We start from the raw sequence: 15,613 nt of genomic DNA, 5'->3' as shown, positions 1-15,613 counted from the left end.
TTCCTGTGCCTGTGTCAGTCTTCTGGGGAGGACATCTTAGCATCCTTGCGGGAGCTGGAGGACGCCCTGAGCGAGGCCGGTCCTGTGGATCGACCAGAGGCTCAGACTCTAAACAGCAGCTTCCACCAGGAGTGTCTCTACTACCTGAACACATATGGCACTCACCTGGCTCTGATCAGTTTCTATATGCGACACGACTGCATGACAGAGGCCCTGACATACCTGCTTAACAAGGTGAGATGTAGTTTTTTTGTTTGTTTTTAAATCACCATGAAGACATCCAGTTTCATGTTGGGAGGTGTTAGTTACATTTCCTGTATGTTTTAATCATTTAGTTTCATTTAATGGCATCGGATGTCTGTCTGAAAATAGAAATTTCATGCTTCTTTTGTGGTGTAGTTTGTCAGGATCATCTGACCCAACTTCAGATATGATTTGTCACCCCTCTGCTGCCAAGATCAGTCAGGCTACAAAACGCTGTCCAATAAACAAAGTCTGTGTGACTTTGGTTTAGACTTGTTTCCCTTTTAATGTGACAACAAAGCACACTTAAGATCTAGCAGTACAAGCTGTAGGTTGATCGGTCCCTTAAAAAGGCTGAACGAGTAGCAGTGTATCGAGTTTATCAGTACAGAAATTGAACCACTGCTGCACGTGCCACTACATGTTTTATATGACGCATGTTTTTCTACTTGACTACGTGACCATTCTACGTGACTCAGGACTGCCCAGATGAGGTGTTTCTCGAGGGTGTGTTGCAGCCAAGTCTCGAGCGGGGGCGTCTTGGCTCGCTGCAGGGGATACTGGAAAAACTTGACCCTGGCCTGGAATCGTGCAGCCGCTACCTCATCGCCTCCTGCCAGTTCCTGCAGCGGCGAGGATACTTCAACACTCTGTACCAGCTCCAGCAGTTCATGATGGTCAGAGTCTTTTTTAGAGCATTTTAGATTTTGATAATCATTTTTCAAAATGAAACAAATTAGACGTGAGCTTGGTTGAAATACTGGAAATCAGTGGAACATGGTCTGTGTCTTAGCCAACTGATCATTTGAAAAAAGGCAAAGATTAGAGAAAATTTTGAAAATAAAATAAATAACATGATCAAATAATAATAGTTTATGTAAGTAATATGTAAACTTCTGTTTTCCTGGACAGGATCATGTGCGCGCGGCCATGACCTGTATCCGATTCTTCACACATGGAGCCAGTTCGTACCTAAAGCTGGGAGAGCAACAGGTATATCTCTTTTTTCAACAGTTGTGCAGTTGGCAAAACTTAAAAAAAAAAGAAAAAGAAAAAAGAAACGTTTCTTTGCTCATTTGAGAAAGTTGACCATGTCTTTGACCTTGTACAGCGCTGGTTGGTCAGAGCCAAAGAGCACCTGAGGACGTACCTGCAGGAGCAGCAAGGTCGGGGTGGTGGGAGGAGAAAGTCTCAGGTCAACTCATTCAGGAAGATGATGTCATCCAGTGACGTGTCCAGGTTAATATATCCTTATTTCATTGTTACAGGATGGAAATAAATCTATACGTTGGCCTTTCTATTTCACCTCTTTATGTTTTTTATTTTCATTAGGCACATGAACACAATTGAGCTTCAGCTGGAGGTGACCCGTTTCCTCCACCGCTGTGAGACTGCCGCCTCCTCCAAGGCTCCACAGACCAGCACGCCTTCCTTCAAGTCCTCTGGATCCAGCTCACCACCTACACTGTTTGGAGGAAGCCCCATGAAAGTCGAGGTTGCCTGCAAGGTGAGGCTCTAGTTGTCCTAGTTGTCCTAGTACTCTATGATCCACTTAAGATAGATACAGTTTGTTAAAATGGCCCTCTACCTTACTGCTGACTTAACTCATGTGTTAAACATAACATCTGGATAACATCCTGCTCTTGCTCCCATGTTTTTTGCAGGTGATGCTCGGAGGAAAAAACATAGAAGAAGGTTTTGGCATTGCATATAGAGTCATACAGGTATGTTGTGATATTACATGTGTCACCTTATATCTAAACAATCTGACAAACTGAAGATGCATAGTCAAGTGAATTTAATTTGCTTTGCCTCAGTGGCCTAACAAATTGTTTACTAATCACTGGTTTTAGTTTCAAAGGTTAACTGTTGTTAATGTTTTCTCTTTCTCCCATTCCTTCCTGCCTCAGGACTTCCAGCTGGAGGCCCAGGCGGTCTACGTGCGGGCGGGCCAACGGCTTGTCCGACAGAGGCAGTATGGAGCCGTACGGCAGCTGCTTAAATGTGTCGGTGAATCGGGCACAGCCACCAAAAATGACTGCGATGCTCTCATCCTGAGTTGTGTCTCCATCGCAGATAAAGCACCAGCTGATGTGAGTGACAGAAACCTTTTGAGTGTACTAATCTAACAAATCTTGATCATGTCTTGGTGTCATTGAGCTGTTCGTCCTTGTTGTCCTTTATTTGATTTAGGCCAAAGAGCTGGAAAGTCTAATTTTGGAGACCAAGAGCACAGAAAGCAAGGTACCGTAAACTGACTGCTTACTATCTTATTCTTCTCTACCTGTCTCTATAATTTCTTTTCATGCCTGAGGCCTTTTTTTCTTATAGATACAGAAATCAAAATGATCCTGTTCGGTTTTCTTCTTGTCCAAGACAAGTCATCCTCTTCACGTCTGAAATCAATGTTTACACCCTCAGAAAGTTATCTAAAAGAAAACTTATCCACCCCTCTGTCTGCAGATCAAAGCCTACCTGCTGTGCAGTAAACTGCGACCGGCGTACCTGCAGGCGGTGAAGCTGGAGCCAAGCCGGGCCGGCCCGTTGGTCCAGGACGTCCTTCAGGCCGCTGAGGGAGCACAGGACTCTGTGATGAAGAACATCTGTCAACAGTGGCTGGCCGAACACCAAAACAAGTCATCTCAGCAGTGCCAGGGCCGACCCAATGCGAGGTAAAGGCACAGTCGGCCTAACAAGGGATTTCACATACAGCACTTAAAAACAGTCGAGCTGTAAATGAAGCGCAAATAAGAGGATCCAGGGTTTCTGGAGGCTGTGTGGGGAGATGAAAGATTAGATTAGCAGTTGTTGCACACATTACATGTTGTGTGCTCCTCAGCTGCAGATTATTTACAGATAAGTTATATAACTTTCTAGTTCAGTAGAGGCTAGAAACCCTGATGATCACTTCCTCTTTGTGTTTGTGCAGCCTTCCCGTCTTTACACTAATGAATCACCACCGTGCTTTATATCCATTACCCGAAACAAGTAGCTGTTATCTCCCATCTGTAGCTGAGAGGGATCAATGTCACCGGAGTGACAAACTATTACATAAGAAAATTGGCAACAGATACGGCCATTCTTACACAATATGTGCGTATCTGTTACTCAGTATTTGACAAAGATTAATATCCTACCTCAGCCAAAAGGGAAAACATCTTTAACTGACTGAAAGGCCTCTGCAGATGTGTTGCTTCAAAGTCATCTTTTCTCATTGAAATGAATGAAACTGAATCTTGTTTTTGTAATCCTGATAAAACCGTTTAACCTGTTTTACCTGATATTCTACAGCACATTTTACCGCCAGCTTTCGGGGTACGTTCCCTTTTAGTAAGGGAAATGAATATCAAACAGAAACTGAAGTATTTAAGGGCATTGAAGATGTTGAGAATCGTACAAGAAATATAAAAGTTTTAGGTTGGATACAGAAAGGGACCCGCTGACAAATCCTGTTACAGATGAACTTCAATTTATTATCTAGAAAAATAACTCTCTAGTCATTGATTTGGTCACTGGGTGGCCGCTTTTTGTTTCATCTTGTGTCTCCTGGTAATAATCACCCACACTGTTGCTAATTTTAAATTATGCTTTTCACTTTGTTCTCATGGAATACTTGACCCATATCCGTTTGAAAAATATAGATCTGTAATAATTAATTCACACAGATAACCACTCAAATGTTGTTTTTTTAAAAAAGGGACTTATGCCATATAGTTTTCTTTTGATGTGTAGTTTTGTTTTTGCCTATTTTTGACACAAACACACCTTCGCCAAAACAAGATAACAACACAAATGTATCGCCACCATAAAACATGTTTTCCGTTCACTCACATGACAAATCACCTATGTTGCTGAAGCTGCCTTTTCAAGGATATTAGAGCGTGTATTTGAGAGCGACTCTGAGTACATGCTAAAATCTTTATTTAGAGATACTGTGTTTATCCTTTGTCGTGCTTCCGTCTGCTGCACTATTCTGATTACCGGGACTGACGAAAAAGTGTTGATCTGCCGATGAGATGAGAAGAAGACTTTCGAGATGCACACACACGACATTCTTGCACTCTAATCCTCCTCAACTTCGACTGTTGTCTCATCACTGCCGCACTTTATACTTAAGTAAGTTTAACAAAAAATACACTTCTTTTGGTGAAATTGTAAAATATGTAATACAGTTGCTGCATTGATAACGCAGGGACTAATGCTTTTGAACTGTGATTTCTCCATCCTGTGTAAAATATAATGAAAATGACATAATAAAAGAAGATGTAATATACAAAAAATGGAGAATATTGACATTATTTCTGCCCAGTTTCTTGAAATGAATAGAAATTTTGGGACATACGCTTTAGTTACCTTGCCAGTTGAGAAAAATTGATACCACTTGATGTTGTCTTGTAAATATGAAGCAACTGTCACCAGTCGGCTAACTTAGCTTAGCATAAAGACTGGAAACGGGGTCACAGTTAGCCTGACGCTGTCCAGAGGTAACAAAATCTGCAGTCATCAATTGTATGTCTTTACACTAAATATGACGTTGCTGCCAGCTTAGCTTGCTAGGCTAAGTGAAGATAGCCAGCTGCTAGCCTAAGCTTCATATTTAGCATACAGACCTGAAAGTGGTATCAGTATTCATACACTGTGATCACATCTAATTTGTTTCTGTGCAATGATTCAGCTTTATCCAACATTTCATGTCTTCAGATGAGCAATTTCTCTGTTTTTTTGCCATAAAACAAAGAATACAAGCACCCTTATAGTAATATTCCTGTTTATTTACATCAGTTGTAAACATTCAACTCTTAACATGAATGTAAGTTTTAGTAAAAGGCATGTTTCACTTGTATAAAACACAGAATGTAAACTCTTGGCAACCTTGCATGTAAATGCTGAGATGGGAAGGTGAGTAGGGAGATCCTTGTTAATGTAAAACTGTAGTTATTGCAGGAATGTGCAGATTTGGCAATGCAGATGGAAAAAAATCTTTGCAAATATTGCAATGACGTAATTCTAGCTCTGATTTGGTTATAATAGAAAAACCCTCTTATAATCTACATTGAGTACAATTATCACAAAATACATCTATGCAATTCAAGCGGTAATCATGGCTCAGACTGATGCTGATCTTCGATAGTTTTACTAATTTTTAATCAACCTGGAAATACTGTAAGAACCCCTGCAGTTGTTTAGAAACGCTGGCACAAAAAGTCAAGCAATTTAGCTGCAAATTCTGGAGAGATGAGAAAAAACCCTTGATAAAGATGCTGGTCATTTACCCTGGCTTGACCCTTCACAGTATCCTACAGCATTACAATACATCAAGTTGCTTTTTTGCCTACACTGTATTCACATTGTGTCACAAACATATAGAGTCAAAAAGTTATTTGTGGTTACATCATAATACAATTGAGTGGTTTTGGCTTAAAGAGCTGTTGTGGAACACCAAAAATACTCAAGTTATTATAATGTAATACTGCATTATTTCACAAAAAAGCAACTTCACATTATAGTACCTCTTACAGTATAACCTGACTGCTTAATAGGTAAGAAATGTTCAAAGTACATAACATCAAAACCATAGTGAAATGAATGGTAACTTAAAGAAGAAGGATTCCTTTGAGAACTGAGATAGATGGGAGGAGGAGGAGGAGGAGGAGGGGGTTAAAAGTTGAATCAGTCCCACTCGATACCAAGAAGCTCGCAGCTGACGTCCCACAGTCTCCTCGCTGTCTCCTCACTTCTTCCCTGAGGGGCTACAAAGGCAGGGGCGCAGTCACTGAAATGAAAGGAGGGAGAATGATTGTTATATAAGCGCTAATAATGGTGTGAGTCATCCCTCTGCCTGCAGTGATCTTGTTTCTGTTTGACCTTGTGCATGAAAATAATGTTAGTATCATGATTTATTTTGTCTGTGGACACTTTAGGAAGTGTGAGCCCAGGCAGAAACAAGGAACTGCTTTACATGGTCGAGCTCCTTGGTTTCAGAGAAGGGGAACTTTAAGATGAGGAAAATGAGGGAATAGATCAAAATCTAGTTACGTTTCCAGTAAATTAGACGCACTGAATCATGACCTTCATCCGTGGCGGCTCGCAGTCAGAGCTGCAACGATCAGTTTTTTAATCAGTTGATCAAAAGATAATTGATTTCCACCCATTTTAATAAATCGATTAAATGTTTCCTTTCCTTTCTCGGCAAAAATGTTAAATATTTGGGAAGCAATTTGAAGACGCCACTGTGAGCTGGGACATTGTGATAAGCAATCTTTTTTTTTTTACAATTTTTTTTTTTTTTAATTATCGTTTGTTGCAGCCCTACATACCATTAAAACCCAATACTTCTAGATAGACACAACTACATGAAACTAATTATAAGGAACGTAAAAGGCAACAGTACAACTGAAACATGGCCTATTTAACCATGCAGGTGGTGTGTCAGTAGGGATTGCAGTTTTGGTCCACTGATGAGTCAATAAATTTTTCATTTTCAGGGATTGCCATGATATTTTATATTAAACAATTTCCCCCCGGGGATTAATAAAGTATTCTGATTCTGATATTTGGTACACAGATAAACCTGGTGGCTAAGGTTGGGGATCCCTGGACTTTTCCTCTGGCGTCACCATGAAGTTGACATTCATGATTGAAACTGAAATGTCTAAACCACGATTAACTGCCACGAGACTTTGTAGACACATTTGTGTTTTCTTCAGGATGAATTATTTGGTTTATGAACATACCTGCAAATCTAATGAAATTCCCATCAGCCTCAGCTTTACTTTGTGTTTACTTCTGTTAGCATGCTAACCGCTAAGATGGTAAACATTATATTTGCTGAAAAATGGCCCGTCATTGCGAGCACGTTGCAATGCTAGAGTTAGCATTTAGCTAGGCTTTAGACTCTTGCTCTATGTGGGTTACACTTTCCAAAGAGTCTTAATCTCCTGGACAGACTACATCACAAGCAGCTAATAATTAGGAACACATCAGCCCTGAAGAGAGATTAAACGAGTACAAACAAAAATGGTCGACCCTGCTTTTCATTTATATAGGTGAATGTAGCGTTTAAAACTTAAATATTAAAGAGAAGTATCTACTGCATAGCTTGACTCCAGACATCTGAACTGCTGTCCTTAAATATATGTCTGTCTCGTCTCAGCAGAGGGACTGACATGCCACTCCCTTCCCCTCAAGAGTAATAGTACGCAATAAAATACTATTAAAAAACCCTCTAATGGAAAAACCATGTTCGAGTCATTGATGTAGACAAATGTGACTCCCTTTGTCTCGTTCAAAGTTTTAAAGCCGGCAGCCAGAAACTGGGAGTGTAACATTTAATGGAAAAAGTTGAGACCAAGTTACTAAATGGCTTTTGTTGCACAATCTGATACCTCGCAGCTGATAATTCCCTTCAGCTGTTTAAATAATAATTAATGATAAATAATGAAAGTTCCCCAAACAGATGGGGCATCAGAAAACAACTCCAGGTGGCCTCTTTGTCACCTACCTAAAGTGTTTCCCAGAGATTGAGTGCAGCTCGTCTGCCACAGCGCAGTAGATGCTGGTCTGTGCTCCTTCCCGTGGCGTTTTTAGGAACATGGAGAAGACGGTGAAGAATATCGTCATGAGAGTCGAGTGTCTGGTCAGGTCAGAGTTCACCGTCCCCGGGTGGACTGAGTTCACTGTCACATCGGTACCTGTGAGGGCAACGTACCTGCATCACTATGGGACACATTTACCCTCTTTCTAATCTGCATTAACAGGCTGCTCATTGGATAACACTGTTGTATATTATTAATCGCCTGGAGTTTAACTCAAGTTTAAGGTCCCTTTGTCCTTTCTTTTACTTTTCTCCATGAGAACTGTATTAATATTTAATTACCTGGCATTTTAGGTATAATATTTGTCATTCTGTGGAATTTACCATTTTAACATTTTCTTCCTCTTGTATAAAGTCTTTTACTTCCAAAATGCTGAAAGTAGACGATGCATTATCTGTGTTTTTGTACAATACTGAGCCCAGAATGGGTGTCAGACTTAACTTATATGAATATAAACATTAAATGTGCACTACATGGTCGTGAAAACACCAATATTTTCAACAAAAGTCTGTTTAGGACATCGTTGTTGGTCTACCCTTGAGACAAAGCATCCCTAATCCTCTCTCTGTTAGTATTCAGAGCAGCTCATCTGTCCGTTCTCCCATGTTCTGTGTGTGTTTCTGTACCTTTGAGTCTACGTGCCAGCTCTCTGGCAAACAGCACATTTGCCAGTTTGCTCTGGCAGTATGCTAATCCACTGTTGTAGCTCCCCTGGCTGTGAAGGTCATGGAAACGGATCCAGCCGAAGTTGTGTGCCAGAGATGAGACGACCACGATCCGGGCCGGCGCACTGCGCTTCAGCTGCCCGATCAGAAGGGACGTCAACAGGAAGTGCCCTGCCAGAAGTGAGACACACATACAGCCAGTTCAGCCTGTGGTGCTATTAACCTGATCTGATCATTTGCATTTATTTACTATAATATTTTTTGTTACTGATTGGTAGAAACCGAGGTAAAACAAGAGTGAACGGACGGGCATTCACTCGGTGGAGAGCGGCGCTGTTGTGTCAAAGTCTGTTCTCAGTGTTTACTTTGTCCTATCTGGGCTACTGTAGGAACATGCAGTGCATCATGGTGGACAACCATTCTTAGTTTCAGCTGATTACGCACTAATTCAAAAATAATTAGGATTATTTGTTCAATTTCTGACCCTAAATCCCCTCAAATCCTCCACATTGGACCTTTTAAGCTTTGATTAATCAATGGATTTGAGTACATGTGAGCTCAGTCTTACCCAAGTGATTGACTCCGATATGCATCTCAAAGCCATCGATTGTTTTTGTGTAGGGGCACATCATCACGCCAGCGTTGTTGATGAGGATATGAAGATGGTTGACCTCTGAAGAAGGAAACATAAAAAAATTAAACATGGCAGCTGTGGTACCTTTTTAGATATGAAAGGGACTCTGCAGGTGGATGTTGGAATCAAACAGATATGCGCTTACCTCTGAGGAATTGCTGTGCGAAGGCTCGTATCGAGCAGGTGTCTGCAAGGTCAAGCTCTCGAACCTCCACTTGTGCTTTAGGATACGCAGCTCGTATACTGTCCGCTGCCTCCTCTCCTTTGTCAGTGTCTCGGCACGCCATGATCACCCGAGCCCCTGTCGTGATAAAATAAGCAGCAGCTAAACTATGAACAAAACAGAAACCATATTAATGCACAGGAGAGAGGACAGAGGAGGCTAGTGGTGGCTTTTTGGCATCACTGAGCCTCAGTGATGTAGGATAGTATTTGTAAAACTGACCCACATCTTCTATCGCTCCTAAAGTAAAGCATTACTGTTATTATAACATGGCAAGGTCAACCAAGGATCACAGAATACAAAGATTGTACTGAGAGTCAGGATTGTTGGTTTGCATGTGGGATGAATTTTCATGTGTGTAGTTGTCTTAACTGAGCAAAAACTACACACAAAAAAAGATAGTTACATGTACATGTAGTGAAGTGACCACAGCCTCGCTGAAACGCACTGGAGGTGTCTTAAATATCCTTTAAACTTAACATGTAATAAAAGCCTTTGAAAACTGAAATGACACTTTATATTAGCAGGTTGTCTAAACCAAAATGAAGGCAACAAGGTCCTACAGTAGGTCACCGACAACGAGGGCAAGCTCTTAAGGAGCCGGTAGTTGTTTTATCACAGCAGACATGGTAAATTGTAATTGTAGGACAAACACAGCAGCACAAGGAAACGACTAGGGACACTAATATAGAATAAAATACAAATATACTCAAATAAATAAGATTAATGGGAATTCTATAAACACTGGAAGGAATCTGTGTGCATATACCTGTGCAGCTACTGGGTGCTGTGGTGGGTGCTACATATATAAATAAATGGTCTTATTTGGGATATAAGTATTATTAATACTTGTGATTTCAGTCTTACAGCCCTACAGAGGAGACTACTGTTTCCTCTCGTTGTCAGGGGCAGGTTGTGGGTGTACAGGAGCACTGTGTATTCCAACATAACACCAAGAAGTCACCTCGTATCGCCAGGTCCATGGCAGTCTCCTTCCCAATCCCCGTGTTGGCTCCGGTGATGAGGACTGTCTTCCCATGCAGATCAGTTGAGGACTGACACACTCCTCCTGCTGCGTATTTTCTATTAAAACACAACAGCCACTGATGACAAACTGAAGACACTGGCTTGAGCTCTGTTTGGGAGAGGACTTGTAGCAGCCTCTCCTGCAGCCCTGAGAAGTTGTGTCCTCATTAGGGGGTTGGACACATGGACAGGCCTGGCTTAATTATTCATAGAGAAAACTTGGAGCATGAACAGTTCTCAGTCATACGAGCCACACCACTGAGCAGAGCCACCACACAACCAATAGCTCTGTTGGAGTAATGCGTACATATATAACTCCTCCCACGCTCAGCCTCCTGATAGGCCCCAGCAGCTGTGATGAAGACTCCCGGTTCATCACTGTGCTAAAACTCCCACAGCTCCATCATTCTGTTTCATTGATTTCCTGCTCAGAAAACCAGCCAGCGTCGAGTGAAATCATACCCTCTGAGAATAAAACCTTTAAAAAGACGACCAGCAGGGTTCAATGTGCAGATAGAGTCATTGCAAATGAGCCTGATCGCAATAACTGCATCAGAGCAGTGTAATTAACGTCCTGTCAGGCAAGTAACAGCCTATTCCGACACTGCTTTTCTATGAGAATGAATGAGTGTGTTTAATGCTGCTTACCTTATGTGTGGTGCAAATAAAATCACCAGTAACGACACCACTCCGAGGCCCGCGACTATTAATAAAAGCAACATAATAAAGCGGATTTAGGCGTCTGTGTGTCTTCCAGCTGGATGCCTCTGCTCTGTAGGCAGAACAGCTGATGTCAAAGCATAAAGGGGTGCAGAGCGTAGTGAGGGAAAAAAGGTTCAGCGCCAAAGGGAATCATGGGATTGTAGTTTTTTACAGCCTGGCCAGACAGGAACTGACATCTTTATTATTTAACATCAAAATGACGCTCCTTCAGTTTGAATTTATTTATATAAGTATGGTAAGACAAATCCTGTTATTTCAGGCAATCGATATAGACAATTTCAGTTGTTTCAAGCTGATAAACACAATTACATTCCATATTTCTAATAACTTATTTTTCTCTCCAGGAAGCTTTCACTATTTTATTACCATATTAATATTATTACTGTTATTACCACAAACAAAACCCTCCATACTCACACAAACACCCAAGCAAAATAAAAAAGCTAGGCTACAATAACTATGGACAAAAACAAAAACATAGTACATAAATTAATGAATGAACGGGTAAATAAAAGTGAACAAAATAAGTTTACATTCACGGAGGTTTAAAAAAAAATCACGTGTTTACTAAAAATATAAAAAACTGGCATCAATTTCTGTGGCGTTGATTGTTTTAAAGCACCGGTAGTAATAAAAGAGCTTGAAACTCCGTTTCCCAGAAGGCGCTGTGACAGCTGTCTGCGTAGTGCCTGAATAAAATTACCTTCCGGGTGCCTTTTTAGCTGTTTTCACGAGGATTTATCGTTATTTTTCGTACGTTGTATTTATATCGAGAATGTGACGTTTCGCCTGATTTGTATTTTGATTAAAAAAAGTATACCTACATGATTGTTTTTGATTTTTGGTCTGGACTTTTAGGCAGTCGATCACGAGGACCATCATGCGGAAAAGTCCCGGGGATCTGATTATCATCAAAGCAAAACTATCAGGCTAACTTGTAGTTGTGAGCGACTGTAATCAGTGTTTTATTTTACAGCAACACAAAAAAGACGTTTGTCAAGAAAAGGCAGCAAAAGCTACAGGTAATACAAAATGTCGTCGGAGGAATTTGAGAAGTTACACGACATCTACAGATCGCTGTATGATGAGCTCAAGCTAATGCCAGAGAGAGCTCTGAGGTGCCACGGAGGTAAACAATCCATATTGTCGCTTTACCTTTAGTTTAACAGCTAATGCTAACGTTAGCTGACTGTGTTACCAAACCAATAATCACTTCAGGAGATGTTTTCTGTGCTGTTGAACGGGAACTTGTGTTGTATTCACAGAGGAGAGGAAGAGGTTGGTGAGGACCTTCGATGAGAGGCAGGGGGAGGCTGAGGAAGTGGTGAGCTGCTCTCCTGGTTTTGTGCTTTGGGAGTAATAACAGCTATTTTAAAGCTATTTGTGCTGCCATTAATAAACATCTTGGTTATAACAGTTGGGGAAGTAGCAATACCTATTTACTTTATTGTCCTATAAACTCAGTTGCCAGTTTATTGTGCACAAACTAATGCAGTCAAAGACATAATAAATCATGTTTATGGTTTGATGTTTGGTGTTGATTCAGCTTAATAAACATGTTTGTAACAGTTTCAGCTAAATTGTAATAATCAGTTATTTTTAGAAAGGGTGGAGGTGATTTTAAGCATCTGGTAGTCACATTTATAACGGTTATGTCACCATGAATGTGTTTAAAAGCCCTTCACAGAGAACGATATTTCACCTCTCTCTGGAATTAATCGTTACAATTTTCTGATGTCTTTAGTTACAAGGAATGGAAGCAGAGCTGCGTGATGCCCCTTCCACCCACTGTAATGCTATGAGTACAAAGTTGCGCCTGTACCACCGGGATCTGGGCAAGCTGCAGAGGGACATGAAGAACTCTGCTCCTGCCTTTGGTTCCTCTGGCCTGTCAGTGGAAGGAAGTCATCATGGCATCTATTCATCACAAAACCAACAGAGTGTGAGTGTCGGACTGAGGACTTTAATCTTAAAAATGCTGTTAGGGGTGGCGTCTCATTTAATTTAATCTTGTTTCTTCCTGTTCTTTCTGACCTCCTGTAATTTACTGTGGTTGTCTTTGCAGACACACCTGCAGTCCCAGAGGGCGTTGCTTCTCCAGGGCACAGATTCTCTGAACAATGCCAGCCAGAGTATTGAACGAAGTCAGCGCATCGCCAACGAGACGGAGCAGATCGGCACAGATATCATCGAGGAGCTGGGAGAGCAGAGGGAACAGCTGGACCGAACCAAAAACAGAGTGAGCTGTGAATTGATATTTTGTTAATGAATGGGGTAAGATTGTGATGCTGCATTAGGTATAATACACTTAGAGTAGATATTGCATGTTGTATGATATTTTAGTCCCTTTTATATAGTTTGTTACTGAAGTTTGTAAAAATTAGTCATCAGCAGTCCGACGGTTACACTGAGTGTATAGGATAAACATCTAGTACTCAGGTTTGGGTCAATGTTATGTATATTAATTTTATTTTTCTAAAAACACATTTTGTAGTTGTCAGATCATGATTTTGTTAAACCTGTTTCGTCTTGTTTACACTGTAGTTGGTGAATACTGGAGAGAACCTCAGTCGAAGTAGAAAAATACTTCGTGCCATGTCACGGCGGTAAGTGTGGTACATGTCTGTTTTCATCAGCTGAATGCTAAATGTATGTTACTGAAAATAAAAAATACAATAAAATGGCTCCATACAGCTCATCCGGCATTTTGATTTGATTTGAAAAGACGTTATTTGCATTCTTTTGAAAGCAGAAAATCTTCACTGTAGCTGCTAAGCTAAAAGCATTAGTGTGCACCCTTGTCTGAAGTGGTTGCACAAGCTCTACTGCCGGCAGGGGTGTTAAAATGGAGGGAAGATATTGAGTGAATTTTCATTGTTAGGTGAACTTATCCTTTAGATATTTAATACGAAATGTAAATGCTTGTGTGGAACAAAGACCAGAGCCTCCTCTTATTGTGGACTCTTTCTTTTTTTGTCCTCTAGGCTGGTGACGAACAAGTTGCTGTTAGGTGTCATCATTTTAATGGAGTTGGCCATTCTGGGTGCTGTGATTTACCTAAAGTTCTTTAGAAAATGAAACTATACCTATCTGAGCAGAGTCAACGCTCTGGATCCAGGACAAACCCAGACTCTCAGCATCTGTCTCCACTGACTATCCAGTAGCAATAATGTTCTTCTGCTGCTTTCAGCCAACTGTTTCTGTAAGTGCAAATATGGACCATAAGGCTCAGTCTTAAAATGAACCTTTACCAAGAGGGGATTCTGTCCTTGTGAAGGTGAAGTTCATTTGATTTTGAACCTGTCATCGGACCAAACCTACAGAGACTCCTTGGACAAACTGTTGCTGAGATTTGCACTGTTTTATCAGACTGTTAATGCCAATGATGCCCTGCAGGATGATTTTTTGGACCTGCGTGGGCTGCTACCGACCCCAGAGATGATTCTCTGTAAGGACTGGAAAGAAGAGTGCTAAAACCTTTAAATGAGTTTAAATGTGTCAGTCTGAAAGTGTAAATGTGAAAAATGGGTGACAACTCTTCAAACATGCAATGTTCTTAACAGTTATTAATGTCTAATCACTGTATTATACAAAATCACTGTCAGAAATAGGCTTCCGTATTCCTTATTCGACAGTCAACACATCATTAAAGTTAATCTTTAACCTCAGTTTGGATTCTATCTGATATTTCCGAGGACGGCAGCCAAACAGGCCGGCGGTTAAAAACAAAAAACATCCGCTGCTGAGATGACGTCGCCAGGATTTGTTCTAGGCTGAAGCCCCTGACCAGGCCAGTTGGTGCTGTGCAAACAGCATCTGTTACTATGGAATAAATTCTCAAATAATAGGTGATAAGGTTGTTTTTGATGGTGTGTTTTTGAAGTGGCCCATCTGCCACAATGTTTTCCTTCCACATAGATATCATGCCTTCCTGGTGTGATGTACACGAGCACAAACATGTTTGGTGACCTGCCTGTGTGGATCAGGTGGGCAGAAGAAAATCTTTAAATTGTTTTGCCTTTATCTGAAATATTGCCTCTATCACAAAAGTTCAACATTTTTTCTGTTTCTATTTTCAAAAGGTACAATTTAGGGTACTAAGGGGATAATTTATCAAATGTATATTATATAATTTTCACTTAAAAATATCATGTCTTTCAAGTCAAACATTGCTATATAAAGATGAGCATCTGTTAAAAATGTTAGCGCTTGTTAACTGTTGAGTCTAAGACGTAATGCAGCTGCCAACCACTATTATGTAATAATAATGTGCAGGATGGGTCTCTGCCCAGAATAGGCTCCATTAACTTTTGGTGCGGTTGTTGGTGCTTTTATGTTTTGTGCTTTTGAGCAAATGTTAGCATGCTAACACTCTAAACTAACATGGTTACCATTACAGGTTGCTTACATCGTAAACGGTACAGCTGCCTGGAGCCACTAGTCTCGCTGTACGCTCTAATTTCTTGTTAAAATGGTAGATTTCTCATAGACTTCTCAGATTTCT

At 40.8% G+C, this 15,613-nt stretch overlaps 3 protein-coding genes across 8 annotated transcripts in view; 2 read left to right on the top strand and 1 right to left on the bottom strand.

The window, feature by feature from the left end:
• The window catches only part of zfyve26 (zinc finger, FYVE domain containing 26), a 29,595-nt gene extending 25,078 nt beyond the window's left edge, over positions 1-4,517 (top strand). For all 6 annotated transcript variants that reach the window (XM_084380829.1, XM_084380830.1, XM_084380825.1 and 3 more), the window contains 9 exons: positions 19-234; positions 723-920; positions 1,156-1,236; positions 1,355-1,482; positions 1,576-1,750; positions 1,908-1,967; positions 2,154-2,336; positions 2,437-2,487; positions 2,707-4,517. In XM_084380829.1, the coding sequence (XP_084236955.1) occupies positions 19-234; positions 723-920; positions 1,156-1,236; positions 1,355-1,482; positions 1,576-1,750; positions 1,908-1,967; positions 2,154-2,336; positions 2,437-2,487; positions 2,707-2,919 (1,305 nt within the window). In that variant the 3' untranslated portion in view covers positions 2,920-4,517. The remainder of the gene's footprint in view (positions 1-18; positions 235-722; positions 921-1,155; positions 1,237-1,354; positions 1,483-1,575; positions 1,751-1,907; positions 1,968-2,153; positions 2,337-2,436; positions 2,488-2,706) is intronic.
• Positions 4,518-4,994: 477 nt separating this feature from the next.
• rdh12 (retinol dehydrogenase 12) lies at positions 4,995-11,213 on the bottom strand. The gene is made up of 7 exons (XM_084380765.1): positions 11,035-11,213; positions 10,325-10,443; positions 9,283-9,438; positions 9,072-9,176; positions 8,465-8,674; positions 7,745-7,934; positions 4,995-6,016 (listed from the first exon to the last, which is right to left on the bottom strand). Exons 1-7 carry the CDS (start codon positions 11,106-11,108, stop codon positions 5,914-5,916), a joined length of 957 nt encoding a protein of 318 aa, XP_084236891.1. The 5' UTR covers positions 11,109-11,213; the 3' UTR covers positions 4,995-5,913.
• Positions 11,214-11,943: 730 nt separating this feature from the next.
• vti1b (vesicle transport through interaction with t-SNAREs 1B) lies at positions 11,944-14,777 on the top strand. Its single transcript, XM_084381595.1, has 6 exons — positions 11,944-12,238; positions 12,375-12,433; positions 12,854-13,051; positions 13,175-13,348; positions 13,654-13,715; positions 14,094-14,777. The coding sequence occupies exons 1-6, from the start codon at positions 12,142-12,144 to the stop codon at positions 14,185-14,187; spliced, it is 684 nt and encodes a 227-aa protein (XP_084237721.1). The 5' UTR covers positions 11,944-12,141; the 3' UTR covers positions 14,188-14,777.
• Positions 14,778-15,613: the final 836 nt, after the last annotated feature.

Source organism: Pagrus pagrus, assembly GCF_965226575.1.
Source record: "Pagrus pagrus genome assembly, chromosome: 18".
In the NCBI taxonomy this organism is placed as follows: domain Eukaryota; kingdom Metazoa; phylum Chordata; class Actinopteri; order Spariformes; family Sparidae; genus Pagrus; species Pagrus pagrus.
Note: the sequence above shows the minus strand (reverse complement) of the source record. Positions and strands in the feature narration are given on the sequence as shown.